This window comes from Telopea speciosissima, chromosome 1 (genome assembly GCF_018873765.1).
Source record: "Telopea speciosissima isolate NSW1024214 ecotype Mountain lineage chromosome 1, Tspe_v1, whole genome shotgun sequence".
In the NCBI taxonomy this organism is placed as follows: Eukaryota; Viridiplantae; Streptophyta; class Magnoliopsida; order Proteales; family Proteaceae; genus Telopea; species Telopea speciosissima.
Window position 1 is genome coordinate 78,397,307 of NC_057916.1, and position 17,398 is coordinate 78,414,704.

Genomic DNA, 17,398 nt, shown 5'->3' on the forward strand with positions numbered 1-17,398 from the left:
AAGCCTTTTATTAGTTCTTTTTTTTATTTTTTAAAATTATGTTAATGACTTAATGTCTCCAATTTTTCAAATTTTTTTTTCGGTTTATATGAAAATATCAATAATGTGAGACTTGTATATGCAGTAGAGAGGCAATATTTCAATAAAATTGCATTATTTTAAAAAATCAATTAAAGGGTTCCTTCCTTGCAGGGCACACGATTTACCGTAACAGCGTAACAGTTGCCTTTCACCGCAACCTGAACGGCAAGCGTCGATTTCCAATCTTCTTTCTTTGTTCAAATTTCTTCTCCTTCTTAGTTTTGGATTTGAGATTCATGGTCGTTTTCAACAGGCTCCTTCTGTCGTTCTAGGAGTTGCTCCAAATGGCGCAGAAGAAGTTGTTCTGGGTGTGGGTAACTGCATCACTCCTCTTCCGGCTCCTTCTGATATATTTCCCCAAAAACCTCAATTTGGGTTCTCGCCCTGAAGTCGCCACACCTCTCACTAGTCTCCGTCGTTGTAATCTCTCTTCCTCACATTCCTTTTCCATTTTTCTGTAACATTTCAATTCTGGTTTAGGTTGTTGCTGAGTTTCAATCCCTAGTCCCATGGTCGAATTATAATTCAGGAAGTATTGTTTCACTGTTCTGCAGTGGCCGAAGGTTACTGGTTAAAGCAGTCATCAATGTCTCCGTACGCAGGTTTGCTTCCTTCGCTTTAGTGAACAATTGCACCTCTCTTTCTTTGTTTTCTCGGATCAAACGGAGTGATTGGGCTGTCTTCTGCAGGATCAATGTACCATGGTTCTCCGCTGCTGCTGTCCACTCTTGGGCCTTTAACTGTTAAGAGGTGCCCAAATAGCTTTATATGCTTACAGCTTTAAGCAATGTATGTTCTGTATGTTATGGAGTATGGACAATTTTGTTATAGAGTATGATCAATATAACTCTTCTTTTTTCTGGGTGATGCAGGATTAAAGGGCAACCTAGTCATCTTATTTGCAGGTGACAAACTAATTTAGCTGTTGATGTTTTTGGTCTGTAAATTCTATTTGATATATACCATTGAGGGGAAAATGCATATTGTTTTGGTTGTTTTTACTTGCTTTTAACCTTTTAAGTGGATCCAACCTGCCAGCAGGTTTACGGTTTGTACATATTTCGTTTGAATAGGCCTAATCAATCAAAAAATGATTAGTGTATGCTCTTCAACAACATGTCCACTTTGGTAGTTTGGTCCTGAGAGGCTTTACCCCTATAGTTTGTCTGTTTTTATGAGATGTTAGTGGAAGTCCTCCTCAGGATCTTTCCAAACCCCCACCCCCACCCCATCCAAGAGATATAAACTAGAAGGAAAGAGAGAAGTTCTATTGGTGTTGCATTCCTAATGTGCTGAGAGAGAGAAGTTGGAGTGTCTCAATCTCTTTTGGTTCAGAATAAATAATTGGCTATATGGATATTCTGTGGAAAAAAAGAAGGAAATGAAAAACTCTCATAAACACCCAAACACACCAGAATTTCCTCTTCATCACTTTTAGCTATTTGTTTGTTCAAATACTGGAAACAAGGATTTGAAGAAAGCACTTTCATAGGAGTAACTTTTCTCTAATGCGCCCTCTGGTCACAAATTAAGGGAAATTAGGGGAAGTGAAATTATTTTAAAAAAGAGAAAGAAATGGAAATTTTTACATGGGCAATGTATATCTGGTTGGCCTGACTAGATAAGCTTATCTGGTCAACCCAAAAAATTGCCACATGTCATGTCGGATGGGGCCTAAATTTTGTGGACAAGTAGACCCCTAGGTCCTTTGCTTGCATGTCAAATTTTAACCCAAATAGAGTCTTCCAAGTGGAAAAATAGAGATTTGAAAATCCAGGATTATGGAAGAGTGCACAGTAATGGTTAGAGTATCAAATGCATGCATGAACATACATGGAGATACCTGCCAATAAATAGAGAGTAATTGGTTTGAATTTAAGTCTAAAATTTGACAACTGGCATATCCAGACTGTTGAATGATGTAATCCGAAAGGGTATTTTGGGGTTTCCCCCCCTATAGAGGACTTATTTAGTAGAGTCGGCTATGAGGGGGCCTAATTGTAATTCTGTCCATTCTCTCTTTATTATAAATATAAGGGCTTGGTGATCACAATGACCATTCAAGCATTCAGCCTTAGCCCTGCTGTTAACATGGTATCAAAGCCATTAAATCTGATCGAGGTTTTCAGCTTCTCCTTCCCTCTATCGCAAACCTCTCATCTCACTTTCTCTTCTTCCTCCTTTGTCCTTATAAACCATAACAGGGAAGCACTAATGAGGTGATTCTTATGAATCTAGTTGCGGCCCTATCTCCCACTTCGATGAGATAAAACCATCAAACCCTGCAAGAATTGATTGGAGTGCTTGTTAGGGCTTGGGTCTTTGTATAGCTTCCCCCCCCCCCCTCTCTCTTCTCCTTGGGTATTCTTCCCTCCCCCCTTTTTGGTAATGCATTTTTATTCACCCAAAAAAAAAAAAACCGATTGGCGTGCTTTCTCCCTTATGCGATTTTTTATTCTTATTTTTTGGAGATTGAGTCTACATCAAATATTGAAGATCAAGTACTGCTCCTCTTTCCAACAGCTGATTTTTGAAGATCCATCATTGCTGGCAAGATTGAAGAACAATTATCGATTTCAGGACTTACCTGACTTCATCGATTTCAGCTTTCCCCTTTTCTGATCAAGCTGGTTTTTGGAGGAGGTCTTCATCACCCTAAAAGAGGATTTCGATCCTACCTGTGGCCCTTTCTGCCAAGTTTTTGGGGATGATCTACATGTTCTCTATTTTTCGGGTTTTCTCCTAAATCCCTAACAGATCGATCTCACCCATCCCTTATCAGCAACAACTAATTTTGGAGGAGTTTTTCACCTCGCCAACAGAAGAACTCGATCCAAGTTTGAGCTGTTTCCAACAGCTGATTTTGAAGATATTGATTTTCTCCATATTTGAGTCAATATGGTGTTTTTTTGTGCCCTAATGTCTGACACTTCTACTGCTACTTCTGGGCTTGATGGGCAGCCGCGGAATGAGTATCTTCCCTTTGCTGCCTCAATCAAACTTGATGGCATTAATTACCTGATGTGGTCCAGGTCTACTTAACTATTGCTGGTTGCAGTTTTACTAGACACATCACTGCTACTGATGAGAAGCTCTCTACAGCTGGTCCTCTTCAGGATCGATGGATTTCAAATGACTCCCAAGTCATGTCCTTCTTACTTAATAACTCTATGCAACTAGATCTTGCTAGTTGTTATTTGCTATTAGACACTGCTGCTTAGAAATGGATTGCTGCGAAGGAGATTTATGGTCAGGTTGGAAACGATGCTCAAGTGTGTATATGAACTTCGCAAGAAGGTTCATGAAACCACCCAAAAAGAACTTTCCATCTCCCAATACTATGCCCTTCGTAGCTTATGGCAACATCTAGATCACTACACCAGCCCACCAATGCAACAGATATTGTTGCCTATCACAAGCATGTTGACAAGATTCGAGTTTATGACTTCCTGACTGGTTTGAATGTTGAATAAGATCAATTTCGTGTTCAAATCCTAAGCAGATCACTTTTTCCTACATTGGAGCAGTCTTATGCTCTAGTTCATACTGAAGAAAATAGACGGGCTGCCATGCTTCATCCTCCTACTATTGACCGATCTGCCTTGGAAACTAGTTCAGGTTCGACTCCCATATCTGATGGGTCTTCTCGCACTGGAGATATCTCTAAGGAGGTCATTAAACGTGAGCACTGCCATAAGCTATATCAGACTAAAGCCAACTGCTAGAAACTTCATGGTAAACCTGCTGATTTTGAGGTGAAACGTGGTCGTGGGAAGTCTAAGTCCAAGGGTAATCACACTGAAACCGCTGCAACCCCTTATATAGACATTGGTCTCACTCCGGATGAACTTCAAGCTTTTCCTTCGCATGTTAAAGTCCTCTCCAGCTTCACCTGTTGCCCCTTTTGGTTCTCACTTTGCTTCAGGTATTCTAGTCGGGAGTTACTATGCATCGGTTGTCTAAAGTCCCTTGATTATAGACTCCGGTGCTACTGACCACATGACTGGTTCGTCCCATTTTTTCAGCAATTTTCTCCCTCTTCCAGGAAAGACACTGTTCACATGGCTAATGGTTCCCTTTCTTCAATATCTAGAGAGGGTTCTATTTGTTGCTCTCCTAGCCTTACATTATCCTCTGTCTTGCATGTTCCCTCTCTCTCTACTAATCTTCTTTCAATTTGTAGTCTTACCAAAGATTTAAATTGCAAAATAACCTTTTCTCCTTCTCACTGGGATGATGATTGGGGGCGGTAAGGTACATGGTGGTCTCTACTTACTTGACACAGGTCAAGCTCCTCTCCTACCAGCTTCATCTCCAGCTCATCAGTTACACTCAGCTTCGTCTCCTGATCTCTATCTATGGCACTGTCGGCGCAACCATCCTCCTCTTCGGACTTTAGTTTTTTTATTTCCTCAATTAGTAAAAGATTGTAAAACAGATGAATTTTTATGTGAGGCTTGTGTTTTAGCCAAACAAACTTGTTCTAGTTATTTCCCTTTGAATAAAAGAAGTGTTTCCCCTTTTGCTTTAGTTCATATTGATGTGTGGGGTCCTGCTTATCGCACATCCATTTTTGGTCATCGATGGTTGATTACTTTTATTGACTGTTATACTCATACTACCAGGGTATACATGATGCAGCACAAGAGTGAAGTTTTTCGCTGTTTTCAGCTCTTCCATTATATGGTTCAGACCCAATTCAATGCAACTCTAAAAATTCTGCGTAGTGACAATGGCAGAGAATACATGGAGGGTCAGTTCCAAACATATTTGGCTGATAATGGGATACTTCATCAAACTAGGTGTGTCGACACTCTTGCCCAAAATGGAGTAGCTGAAAGAAAAAATCGTCATCTCTTGGAAGTTGCTAGGGCCATTATGTTTGCACGGTAGGCTCCTTCTCAATATTGGAGTGATGCTGTACTTACCACTGCCTATTTGATAAACCGCATGCCTACACGTGTTCTTGGTGGTCGTGCACCTATAGACATTCTCCATGGCTTCTCTTCTTTTGTTGTTCCCCCGAAGATCTTTGGTTGCGTTTGCTAAGCTCGTAACCATCACCCTCATGGCAAGCTTGATCTTCGTGGTGTTCGGTGTATCTTTTTAGGTTATTCAGCTACTAAAAAAAGATACAAGTGTTATCATCCTCCTACCCTGCTTACTTTGGTCATTATGGACATTGTCTTCCATGAATCTCTAGCCTATTATTCCCTGCCACCTCTTCAAGGGGAGCATGATTTTATGGGTATTGAAGATGTGTCTGCTATACTATCAGTTCCTATTCAGGGGGAGCCATCTGCTCCTGACCTAGCCTCTAGTCCGATTCCTGTTCAAGGGGAACAATTAGTTCGAAGGCCTGTGAGTTATATTCCTATTGATAAAGTCTATACCCAGACCCCTAAGCACAAGGAGCAAGTTGAGATTACCACCACTACTATACCTCTTCTTCAATTGCCAACCTTTGATCCAGAGTCTGCTATTCCATCTGGCAAGGATCCTTCTCTTGAATTGCCTATTGCTGTTCGTTAAGGCATTAGGTTCTGTACCCAACATCCCATCTCCTATGTTGTTTCCTATGATTCCTTGTCTTCTTCCTATTGTGCCTTTGTGTCTTCTCTTTCCTTCGTTTCTATTCCACAGAAGTGGCAGGAGGCATTTGTAAATCCAAAGTAGAAAAAGCAACCATGATGTAAGAGATGAAAGCCGTATCCAAAAATGAGATGTGGGATTTAGTGGTTCTTCCTTCAGGAAAGAGACTAGTCGGCTGTAAATGGGTGTTTGTAGTCTAGCAGAAGATGGATGGGTCAGTAGATAGATATTAGGCAAGACTTGTGGCCAAAGGGTTTACTCAAACCTATAGAATCGACTACTAGGAGACTTTTGCTCCAGTTGCAAAGTTGAACACTTTTCTGGTTTTATTGTCATCTGCTGTCAATTTGGGTTGGGATTTCCAATAGTTGGACGTAAAAAATGCCTTTCTTCATGGAGAGCTTGAAGAGGAAGTTTATATGGAGATTCCTTCAGGTTTTTCATGTGACAAAACTCATGGGAAGGTCTGTAGACTGAAGCGGGCATTATCTGGGCTGAAGCGGTCCCCTCGGGCTTGGTTTGGCAGGTTTCATAAAGCTAGATTTCTGTAGGGTACAAACAGAGTAATGCTGATCACACCTTGTTCATATAGCGTTGTGGAGATAAAATTACTCTTCTTATAGTCTATGTGATGAAATAGTTGTGACCGACAATGATGTTGGTGAGATCTCTCACCTAAAAGTTTTCTTAGGACGAGAATTTGAAATAAAAGATCTAGGAAAGCTAAGGGGCTTTTTTGGGATTGAAGTTGCCCGTTCTTCCAAAGGCATTTTTCTTTCCCAAAGGAAGAATATCCTAGACCTTTTATCCGAGACTGGTTTGTTAGAGTGTCATCCTTGTGATACTTCTTTGGAAGCTACTACTCGTCTGAAAGAAAAAGATGGTGATCTTGTTGATAAGGGACGTTATCACCGATTGGTAGGAAATTTAATCTACCTCTCCCATACTTGACCAGACATTGCATTTGCAGTGAGTTTGGTCAGTCAGTTCATGCATGATCCCTACTCCACTCATATGGCTGTTGTTCTTCGTATTCTCCATTACTTGAAGTCAGCTTCAGGAAAAGGGATTCTTTTGTCTCTGCATGATCATCTTCGTATTGAGGCCTACACTGATGTTGACTGGGGTGGTTCTCTAGATCGAAAATCTACTTCAGGCTATTGTATATTTGTCGAAGGTAACATTGTCACTTGGCGTAGCAAGAAGCAGAATATTGTGGCAAGATCTAGTGCTGAAGCAGAGCAAGGTACTAAAACTCGGGTCTCGGTACCAACTTGGCCTTTGGAAAAATCGAGTCGAGTCGAGATCTCGCCGAGTTGGTGCATATTTTTTTTTCGACTCGAAGCCTCACCTCGGTGGGTTTTAGACCTAGTTTGGGTTTGAAACTTGGTATTCAGCCTATTTTAGGCCATTTAAACACAATGACACTATCAGATTTTGCAAAAACAAAGTCCAAATATGAGTTTCAATTCGGACCATAGGTTGGTTGGTGATGACGTACTAAAATACCCTACTCTACACATAATTTAGTAATAGAAAGCAAGCAAAACATTCAATTAATAGCTAAACAACTTAAATAAGAATTAGAAATGTTAAAGTGATACATCAAACTGTTTAACTGTGTTACAACTATCATCACATAAAATGACTTTGAATCAAGTATTCAGTCCCCGCTAGTGTCATATAGTCTTCCTATGACGTAGTGTTGCTATAATGTTGTATATAGTGCTCCACAGCAAGCATATAAGAGTTCTGTCGAGCTAGGTAAGTAAATACATAGTAGATGGGTCATTTCCATGGGTCAACCTGAGATCTCGACCCGAGATCCGAGATCTCGCCGAGATATGTCGAGTTTTGTCGAGTGAGGTAAGTAAATACATAGTAGATGGGTCATTTCCATGGGTCAACCCGAGATCTCGCCGAGATCATGTATTATTTTGTATCGTATCCCATCTCGTCTTGGTTTATCAAAAAATCGAGAAACTTGCCGAGATCTTGTATTATTTTGTATCGTATCCCATCTTGTCTCGGTTTCTCAAAAAACCGAGAAACTCGCCGAGTTCTCGAACTATGAAGCAGAGTTCCGTGCTATGGCTCAGGGAATCTGTGAGTTACTATGGCTTCAAAGTTTACTTCAAGATCTTGGTGTTCCTGTTCGTTGCCCAATGATGTTGTACTATGATAACAAGGTAGCAATTAGCATTGCCCATAATCCAGTGGAGCATGATTGTACCAAACACGTGGAGATTGATAGACATTTCATCAAGGAGAAGTTAGAAAGTGGACAAATTTGTATGCTTTTTGTGAAGTCAGGTGATCAGTTTGTTGATGTCTTCACTAAAGGATTGAGTGGAAAATTGTTTCATCCTAATTTGGTCAAGTTGGGTATGTGAGACATCTATGCACCAACTTGAGGGGGAGTGTTGAGTGTTGTAACCCGAAAGGGTATTTTGGGGGTTTTCCCCCTATAACCGACTTATTTAGTAGAGTCGGCTATGAGGGGCTTAATTGTAATTCTGTCCATTCTCTCTTTATTATAAATATAAGGGCTTGGTGATCACATTGATCATTCAAGCATTTAGCCTTAGCACTGTCTGTCCAACAGTTGGAATGGCCACATCATTTTGCCATGTGACAGAATTAGGTGGGCCATTAAGATAAGCTTATCTACATTGGACCATGAAGTGGCAATTTAACCTTTTCATAATCATGATTGTTTAACTAAAATCTTACTAAATACGTAATTTTAAATTTACATAGTTCCTTCTCCCTATTACACTTTCCTATTCAACTCCAAGGAATTTGGTTGAAAATTGAAGTAAAATTTAATTACTATATTTAGCGAGTTTTTTGAGTTAGTTGCACAATCTTTATTGGTAATGATTAGAAAATTTTCCTTTTTCTTTTTGTTCAATTTCATTTCCCTTCCCTTTACTTCCAACCACAGCCTAATGGTTATTCTATGCGACACTCAGCAGTGAGTAGAGTTGACATGTTTATTGGGGACTGATGTCATTCCATACTTCCAATTCACCTCTTATGAGAGGTGTAAAGGGATAATGCCAATTGCGACACCGTCTTATTGATTAAGGGGTAGGGACAGAAATATTTATTAATTTTAATCTTTTCTGTTACGTTATTTTTTATCCTGGCCAAAGGGTGTCAAAATGGAACTGGAACCGGAACCAACCATTTACGATCGAAACCGAACCGCACTGCAGAAAATGATCTGGTTTTGATTTTATAGGTTCTCTTCCCGGTTCGGTTTTTATTTGCACCACAAAACTGCAGTTCGAAACCGAATAGGAACTGGAAAAACCGAACAGAAACCAGTATCTCTTACTCAAATATTAACTCATGCATCAATTGGATTAATTAATAATATAATAATTAATTTAATAAACAACAATTATTGCATCATATTTGAAACATAGAATAAGTAAAATGTCTTGGGTTAACTATATATTATATTTGTTCGACTTACAAAGTGTTATTTTTTTTTGGGGGGGGGGGGGTGGTGGTGGGAGGCTAAAGTTCAACACAAAGTGAAAATGATGGATGATGTTAAAATGGATTAACAAAATCCTACTTGCTCATAGAAGGAATAGTTTGTTTATCATGTCAAAATGAAAAACAAAGGATAGGAAAGGAAAAGAATGACAGGTGAAGACTGAAGATGGGATTGTTTTTTTTTAAGTCACATAGGCATGGGAAATATGTTGAGTGAGGTAGACCGGGAGAGAATGGAGAAACACGGCTTTGAAAACCGAGGTTTTCTTCTTTATTGTTTCCCAAAACCGACACCATAGAAACCACATGTAAACCGGTTGTGAATCGGATAACAAAAACCGAATAGAGACCAGTAAAACCGGACCGTATGCAAAATGATTTTGATTTTGGCTGATTCCTATCCAGTTCGGTTTTGATTTTACCTTATCAAAATGTAAACCGCACCGCAACCAAACTTGAATAACCAGAACCGCACCGATTGACACCCTTATCCTGGCCTCTGGAAAATCTGCTAATTAAGTCTTATTTATTTTGACCTTTTCTGTTGTTTTTTTTACCCTGATCTCAAGGAATTTGACTAATTAAATCTCTCAGTGCTATTTATTTTCCATCGGTCAGGAAAAAGAGAAGCGAGAGATTCAATTCGAAATCTCTTATTTGACTGCAAATTAGTATATTCATTTCCTCATCAAAGTTTTCTATGTTCTCTATTTAATTGACATTTATTAACCTTTCTTTAGATGAACTGTTAATGTCAACACATTGTATACAGTTTGCTGTTTGTGATAGCAGATTTTGTTACTGCAATGCTTATCCGTGCAACTGGTCAGAATCTTCAGTTGGCATATAGACAGAGTTTGAAAGCACTAAAAGTTGCCACATCTGGTTAGTTTCAAATTATTTAGAGTGCATTTTAACTTAAAAGAAAAAGTAGGACTTTGATGACCAGTAGTTCAAGGGGAGAAACTGGGGAATTGGATATGTTTCCAGTCCAGGGATCCCCTTCATGATGGCTGGTAGGAATCAGCAGTTGGCCGTAGTTCTAAACGTCTCCTAGCAAAGAAATCTAGGTAGCCCGCCTGGAAGATATGTCAAAAGGAAGCCAAATATATATATGACCTCTATGTTTACTGTTGCTTCTTTTTCTTGCTATCTACATGTATATTTTACTGTTTCCCTTCTTTCTCTTAACCTTTTTGCATTGTTTGGTTACTTAGCATTTCTTTTTTCTTCTACCATTGACACCTTTCATGTAGTTTCTGCTATAAATAGCAATTGCCCTCAAAGCTTAGTCTCTCACACTTTCTACCTAGATCCTTGTGTATTACAGTCACTGCAAGCCTACGCAATATATTTTTTTTTGGGGTCTAGTTCCTCTTTTGATAAGCTCTTTTTTTCGTATGGAATGATTTATTTCATTTTTAATGGTTAATGCACTGGATAAGTTGTCTTTATCTAATGTTCTAGTTTTCATCATTGAATTTTGGGTTTCAGGCTAATTTGTCCGTTTATTAGCTGATGATGATTTGCACCATCCGTGTTATTTTCAGAGATACTTTCTGCTGGAGATATTGCTGCTCTTATATACTTATGGAATCCTTTAACAGTAGTTACTTGTGTGGGATATTCCACATCTCCCATTGAAAACCTGATGATTGTCTTGACCCTTTATGGAGCATGTTCACGTAAGAAGCTACTAAACTTTTCCAAGTATGTCTATGATACCATAATGATTTTGCGGTGGTTATAAATCATATTACATGAATTGCTTCCGTTTGTTGCTAAAAGGTCAATTTATCTGTTTTCTAATATGTTCTTTATTTTTCTGCGTCATGCTTTTAACTATTGTTTTTTCTTTAAAATAGAATATTTGATGTTTTTTTCCCAGTTGTGCTACACTTTGTAAAACTTATTGTCTTTGTTGATGCTCAACCTTTCTTTCTCCACCCTTTGTGATGTAGATTTATCACCAAATTTGGCTTCTTTTATTAGGAACAAGTCTATGGTTGGGATATATATATGTTGGGCCTTTGATCCCAAGGGTTTTCTATGTAATAGGCCACTTTAATGAGCCTAAACTAGGGGTATATAGGTTGTATACGGGATTAGCCCAATACTTAGTTTATTTTTATGTTTTTTAATTGAATCGGCTCAAATTGGTTGCATCCAATTGGTTCAATGTAAGTGATCATGTGACTTGGTTAAGTGGTCATGTGATGTAAGTTGGGCTGGATTAGGACTCTATAAGTCCAGCCATGTTTTGAGTCTATTTCCTTTAGTATTCAAGTTTCCTAGTCAGTTTAAGTTACCTAATAGGTTAGGGATAGGGTTAGGCCTTTCCTTTTTAGTGTCCAAGTCTATTTTTGAGTCTTCTATATAAGTTTGTAAGGGGGGCCAGTATTGAATACGAATTTTGATTAATGAAAAGCTTTTGTTTGCTGCCATTGCTTCTGCCCTGCTCTGTTGAGTATTGCTCCTTTGTGTGAGTGTTGCCTTGTGGATCTCAAGGTACTAGGGTGAGTGGATTCTCACGACTCCTTGCGTCTGTCCAGTACCGGGAGGTTCTTCTTCTTCTTCAATCGAGCTTCTTCAAGCTGCTGCTGCTGCCTTTGAAGGAGATCAAACCAGTAAGTAATTTTAGTTTCCTGCATATATCCTTCCCCTCTTCATCCTCTAACCTAATCCATCCTTTCCCATCGACCCAATCAGATCACTACAGCCAGCCTTCCATCCCCTTCATTAAACCTGCTACTATTCCTTCGAATTTTAGCTTGATCCCCAAGCATTCACCTTCCAACCATCAGATCTGTGCCAAACTTCCAGCAAACATCCCTCCCTCTCCCTCCTACACTTGATCCCAATTTGAGTCCCATTTGACCATCTAAACCCTAGTTTTCAGCCTAGATCCTTAAACCTAAAACCCGAAACCCTAACCCTAATTCTGCAGATTTTCAAACTTAACCAAATCCAATTATTTTTATCCCATAATGACCCCCTAGACCTGCATATTAAACCTATATAAGATCCATTCCCAAATTCCCATCCTAAACCCTAGAATTAACCTAAAACCTAATGCTGTCCATTCGAACCAGCAACCCCTTTTGCTATTGATCCTATTATCTGGCCCCTAGTAGGTCTCCTACCTATCTAGGACTACATTACTTTGTTGAGTAAATTTAATGGACTTGGCATTCAAGGTTTAGCATTACTTTAAACATGAGAAATGCATTTCTTAGTCAAAATTTATTCCAAATAAATTCTAGGCACCATTAGTTTCTTAGGTATGTCTATCATTCACACCAAGGTTTTAGGACTCGGTTTTGCCTAGCCACGAAACCGAGCCGAGATCTCGGCAAGTTTTTGTATTTTTTCCCGTAAGGACTCGGTGGTGGGTTTCGGTGGCCATATGGCCAAGATAGGTCCTGAGACTTGACATCCACCCTATTTTAGGCCTTCTAAACATAATGGAGACATAGTTTTTACAAATTCAAACCCAAAATGGTACTTTGACTTCGGACTCTAAGTTGGTAGTTTACGGTATAGGTGAGCGAGCTCTACCCTAGGCTATTCCACACAATATTTAGAACATATATAATTAAAGTAGAGGTATAAAACAACTTAATTAAGCATTAGAAATTAAAAAACATCAAAGCATAATCATAGTTAAGTATTAGGCATCATATTCATAATATGGTGATGGTTTGACGGTTTGTTAATAATTGTTAGAAACTTGGAAAGGGACAGAGATTAAACAAATACAAGTGTAAGTGTGTAACAAGTCGTACCATTTGAGAGTAGCTAGTACTGAAATGAGTGTCGGGCCAGATCATCAAAATGACCATGTGATGCAAATTCATCACCCAAATGGGCTTATTTTATTAGGAATAAGTCTAGGATTGGGACATACATATGTTGGGCCTTTGCTCCCAAGGGTTATCTATGTAGTAGGCCACTTTAATGAGCCTAAACTAGGGGTACATAGGTTGCATACGGGATTAGCCCTATACTTAGTTTATTTTTATGTTTTTTAATTGAACCAGTTTAAATTGGTTGCATCCAATTGGTTCAATTGGTCTAATTTAAGTGAAGTGATCCTATTGGCTAGTAGGGAATCTTCTTTGTTTAAGTAGTTTAAGTTGTTTTTAAGTCATTAGGACTCTATTTTGAGTCTATTTCAGTTTTCTAGTCAGTTTCAGTTAGCTAATAGGTTAGGGATAAGGTTAGGCCATTCCTTTTTAGTGTCTAAGTCTATTTTTGAGTCTTCTATATAAGTTTGTAAGGGAGGCTAGCATTGTACACGAAGTTAATTAATGAAAAAGCTTTTGTTTGCTACCATAGCAGCTGCTCTGTTCTGTTGAGTGAACCTTGTGAGTAATATCAAGGCTACCTTGTGGGTAATATCAAGGTGAAGGGATTGGTGGACTCCGATTGACTCCTTGTATCTTGTAGATCGGGAGGTCCTTCTTCTTATTCAATCGAGCTTCTTCAAGCTGCTGTTGCCACCTTTGAAGGAGATCAAACCAGTAAGTAATTTTAATTTCCTGCATATATCCTTCCCCTCTTCATCCTCTAACCTAATCCACACCCCCCTCCATCCATCAAACCCTAATTTCCATTAAACCTGCAACTCCTACCTCAACTAGGACTCCCTCATAACTACAGATCTGGCCATCAATTTCGAACCATACTTCCAGCCTATATTCTCCACACCTCTCCCTACACTCGACCTTAAACACAGCCCTTAGTCTCCACTACAACCCCTCCATTCCCCGACTCCATTAAACCTAAAATCTGCAACTCAATTCTGTCCAGAATTGCAGAATTTTAAAACCTTCCCAAATCATATTATTTTTATACCATATTGACCCCCTAGACCTGCCCATTATAGCCATATAAGACCCATTCCCAAATTCCCATCCTAAACCCTAGAATTAACCTAAAACCTACTGCTGTCCATTCGAACCAGCAACCCCTTTTTGCTATTGATCCTATTATCTGGCTCCTAGTAGGTCTCCTACCTATCTAGGACTACATTACCATGTTGTTGTTGTCGAATCAAGCTCTGCTCTGATTGAATTGCTGGCCATGACATATTATGCTGGAAGTAACGCTCAAAGTCGTCCACAGCAGCCCTATAAACCGAATCGTCAGCGTACTGGAGGCACCCTAACTTGGGGTATATATCTCCGAAATGTAAGGAACTCGATCAAGAGCAACCGCTACTAGATGGTGCCCATGGAACCCGAATCGGCACCAACATGTATGGCTGGGGGGGCCGGGAACCCAAATTTGCTTTCTTAATTTATCTTTTCTTCATATGCATGCCACTCATCTGGCTTTAGATAGAATGGAATAGAGGAAAGGATTTTTGTAACCAAGTAGCCAACCCCTATTAATTCTGCTAAGGTTAGTTGTGGTTCTGCAGCTTGTCCCACAGATCTATCACAACATCCATTGATCAACTGTATACATTCTCTGTATGTGTTGTTTCTCATTTCATTCATAGAACTACAACTGATCAATCATTCCATGATCTATGACGGCAAGATGTGCCACCACTGTTGACATATTCAGGCGGCCCCTGTATAGATGACTTCTTGAGACAGTGATCAGTGGTGGCTTCATCTGTTTGGCTTCTTATCAGATTCAGCACTAATGGGTGCTGCCTCTGCTGAGTATTAAAAACTTGAAGTAGACCCAGGTCTGGCTGGGATTGGCGGGTTTTTAGAAGTAGAGACGAGGAGATCCTATTGGCCTTTTCAGGTCCAATTGGAAGAGCAGATCCGTTTCAACAGAGTTGAAGGTGCTTATTAAGGTTTGGAGATTGCCATCTCTAGGAGGTGGAGGAATTCCATTCTTGAAGGGACTCGGCTTTGACAATTGGCTGGATGAAGCTCCCCTATGGAGGTGCTTGGAAATATATTTATCATCTAGAAAGCTAGATCTCTTCTAGCTTAAGGAGAATTCTCTTTATCGAGGAGAAGAGATCGGCTAACTCCACACCAGATGTATTGGCTAGAGGGGAGGGTTACAATGGATTCTCTTTATTTGGGGGAGCTTTCTTCAATTTAATGTAGCCCTTTTCTCTTTCCCCTCTTTGCTTTCTTTTTTGAACGGATAATGATTTATGGGAGAAAGAACGCCACTCGGTCATGCAGCGCATGCCACCCCTGCGCCCAGACACAGGGGTGCACGTAATGACTGCTGCACCCCCTGGAAAGATGAAAATGACCAGGAGTGCAGTGGTCATTTTGCGTGCCCCTGTGTCTGGTCGCAGGGGCGGCGTGCGCTGCACGACCGGGGGGCGTTCTCTTTCCTTCTCTTTCCCATGATTCCTATTCAAAGGGCCCAAAAGAATACAGTGAAGGCCTCCAGATTAGGGGAGCCTCAAAAGAGGAAGACGGAATAAACAAACAACCCTCCTCAAGAGGTATTCCTAGTCATAACATGCAGCATGATAGGAAGGTCCCAAGACTTAACAATATGCTTATTTCTAGGGGAGTCCAAGCAGGACCCAACATGGAGATCAAGCATGCCCTTAACTTCAAAGGAGATTGATGCAATATCACTTGGCTGGTAGAACCAGCATGATAGGATCTGGAGACCCAAACCCAAACAGAGCTTCACTAATAAAATCTCATTAATCGAATCTGAGTTCTCATAGCACAGTTACATCTATTTAAATAAAAAACCCAACAAGAAAGGAAACGAACTCTAACTTGGAAACTCAAATGAATAAGGAAACTAAATCCTAGTAGCTTTCTAAAACTGAAATAAGATCTTACATAGCTGACCCAAACAATTAAAAGACATAAAATGAATAACTAATTACTAACTAATTCCAACCCTTGTTGGACCAAAAATCCTTGGACCGGTTCTGTTTGGGTTTGGGTCTCCAGAACCTATCATGCTGGTCCAACCAGCCAAGTGATATTGCATCAGAGATAGCCTCCCAGATTTGCTGAGATGTTCTGGATTTCCTATTCCATCTTGTGAGATTTCTTTCCATCCAAATGTGATAGATGGCTGCACAAAATGCAAGCTTGCCTACTATGTCAGAACAAGATTTTCCATAGAAGTTCCTCTTAATCCATCTCCATTCCTCCACAAAGGGAGGATCCTCTTCGAATCAAGTAAGGACATTCGGAGATGACCTTCCCAATAACAGTGGAAAATGGGCATGCAAAGAACAAATGATGCATGTCCTCTGGAGCGTTCCAACACAAGCTGCAATTGGAATTGGTAGTAATCCCCTTATCCCAAAGAAAGGATTGTGTTAACAGAGATTGCGAGAAGGTCCTCCAAGCAATGAAGTTGTAACGGGGGATGTGATCATGAAAGCAGACAACCTCATACCAAGGGACTTTGGGCACCTGAGGTCTAACCAGATTCCAAGCAGAGCTGGAAGAAAACATGCCAGATGCTGTCGCAATCCAAACCACCAGATCTTTACTCCCTCTTGGTCTTCGCACTATCTCTGGTAGGGCTTCCCACACCTCAATCAGACTCGGGGAGTTTGTTGGGCCCGATCACCAAACCTCCTGAGGAAGAATCTCCGAGACCTTGGCCAACCCTGAGTCATACCCGATTCTGTCCCCATAAACATTAATCAAAACTCTTTGAGGGTGCCAATTGTCCAACCATAGGAGAGAGTTCGAACCATCATCAATCTTGGACCTGATCACATCCATCACTAAATGCCTGAATTTCAAAAATTTCATTCAAGCCCGTGAGGAATCTGAAGAGCAAGAAGGAAGCGGGAGTATATCCAGTCCACCAAAATGCTTTTTTTTCCTTCTTTTTGACCAGCTTCCGCACCAGTTTGAGAATACCCGCCACATTAACATCCTTGATTCTTCGTAAGCCAAGACCCCTTTCTTTTTTTGGAGTGCACAGGAAATCGCAACTAATGTAGCAATTTTTTGTTATCTGTGCCTTTCTAGAGGAAGACACTCATCAATGATTCCATCTTTTGAATGACAAGCTTGGGAACACCAAATGCTCCAGTCCAATAGACATAAGAGCTTTGCATAACTGCACAAACTAACTCTATGCGACCCACATAGGACAATAATGTAGCTTTCCACAGTTGAAGGCATTTTCACAGCTTATTCAAGATGGGGGAGCAGTGATGCATAAACAGATTAGAGGAGATCATAGGGAGGGATATTTTACCGGGAGCTGACCCATAGAGATACCTGAGATACCCCGTAAA

General features: G+C 40.1%; 1 protein-coding gene across 1 annotated transcript in view; it reads left to right on the plus strand.

Annotated features, from left to right (window-relative positions):
* The first annotated feature begins 284 nt into the window (after positions 1-284).
* LOC122645571 (phosphatidylinositol glycan anchor biosynthesis class U protein-like) overlaps positions 285-17,398 on the plus strand; it is a 45,625-nt gene continuing 28,511 nt past the window's right edge. The window contains exons 1-6 of the mRNA XM_043838879.1: positions 285-501; positions 636-683; positions 771-831; positions 954-986; positions 9,956-10,068; positions 10,734-10,868. Of these exons, the coding sequence (XP_043694814.1) occupies positions 366-501; positions 636-683; positions 771-831; positions 954-986; positions 9,956-10,068; positions 10,734-10,868 (526 nt within the window). The 5' untranslated portion in view covers positions 285-365. The remainder of the gene's footprint in view (positions 502-635; positions 684-770; positions 832-953; positions 987-9,955; positions 10,069-10,733; positions 10,869-17,398) is intronic.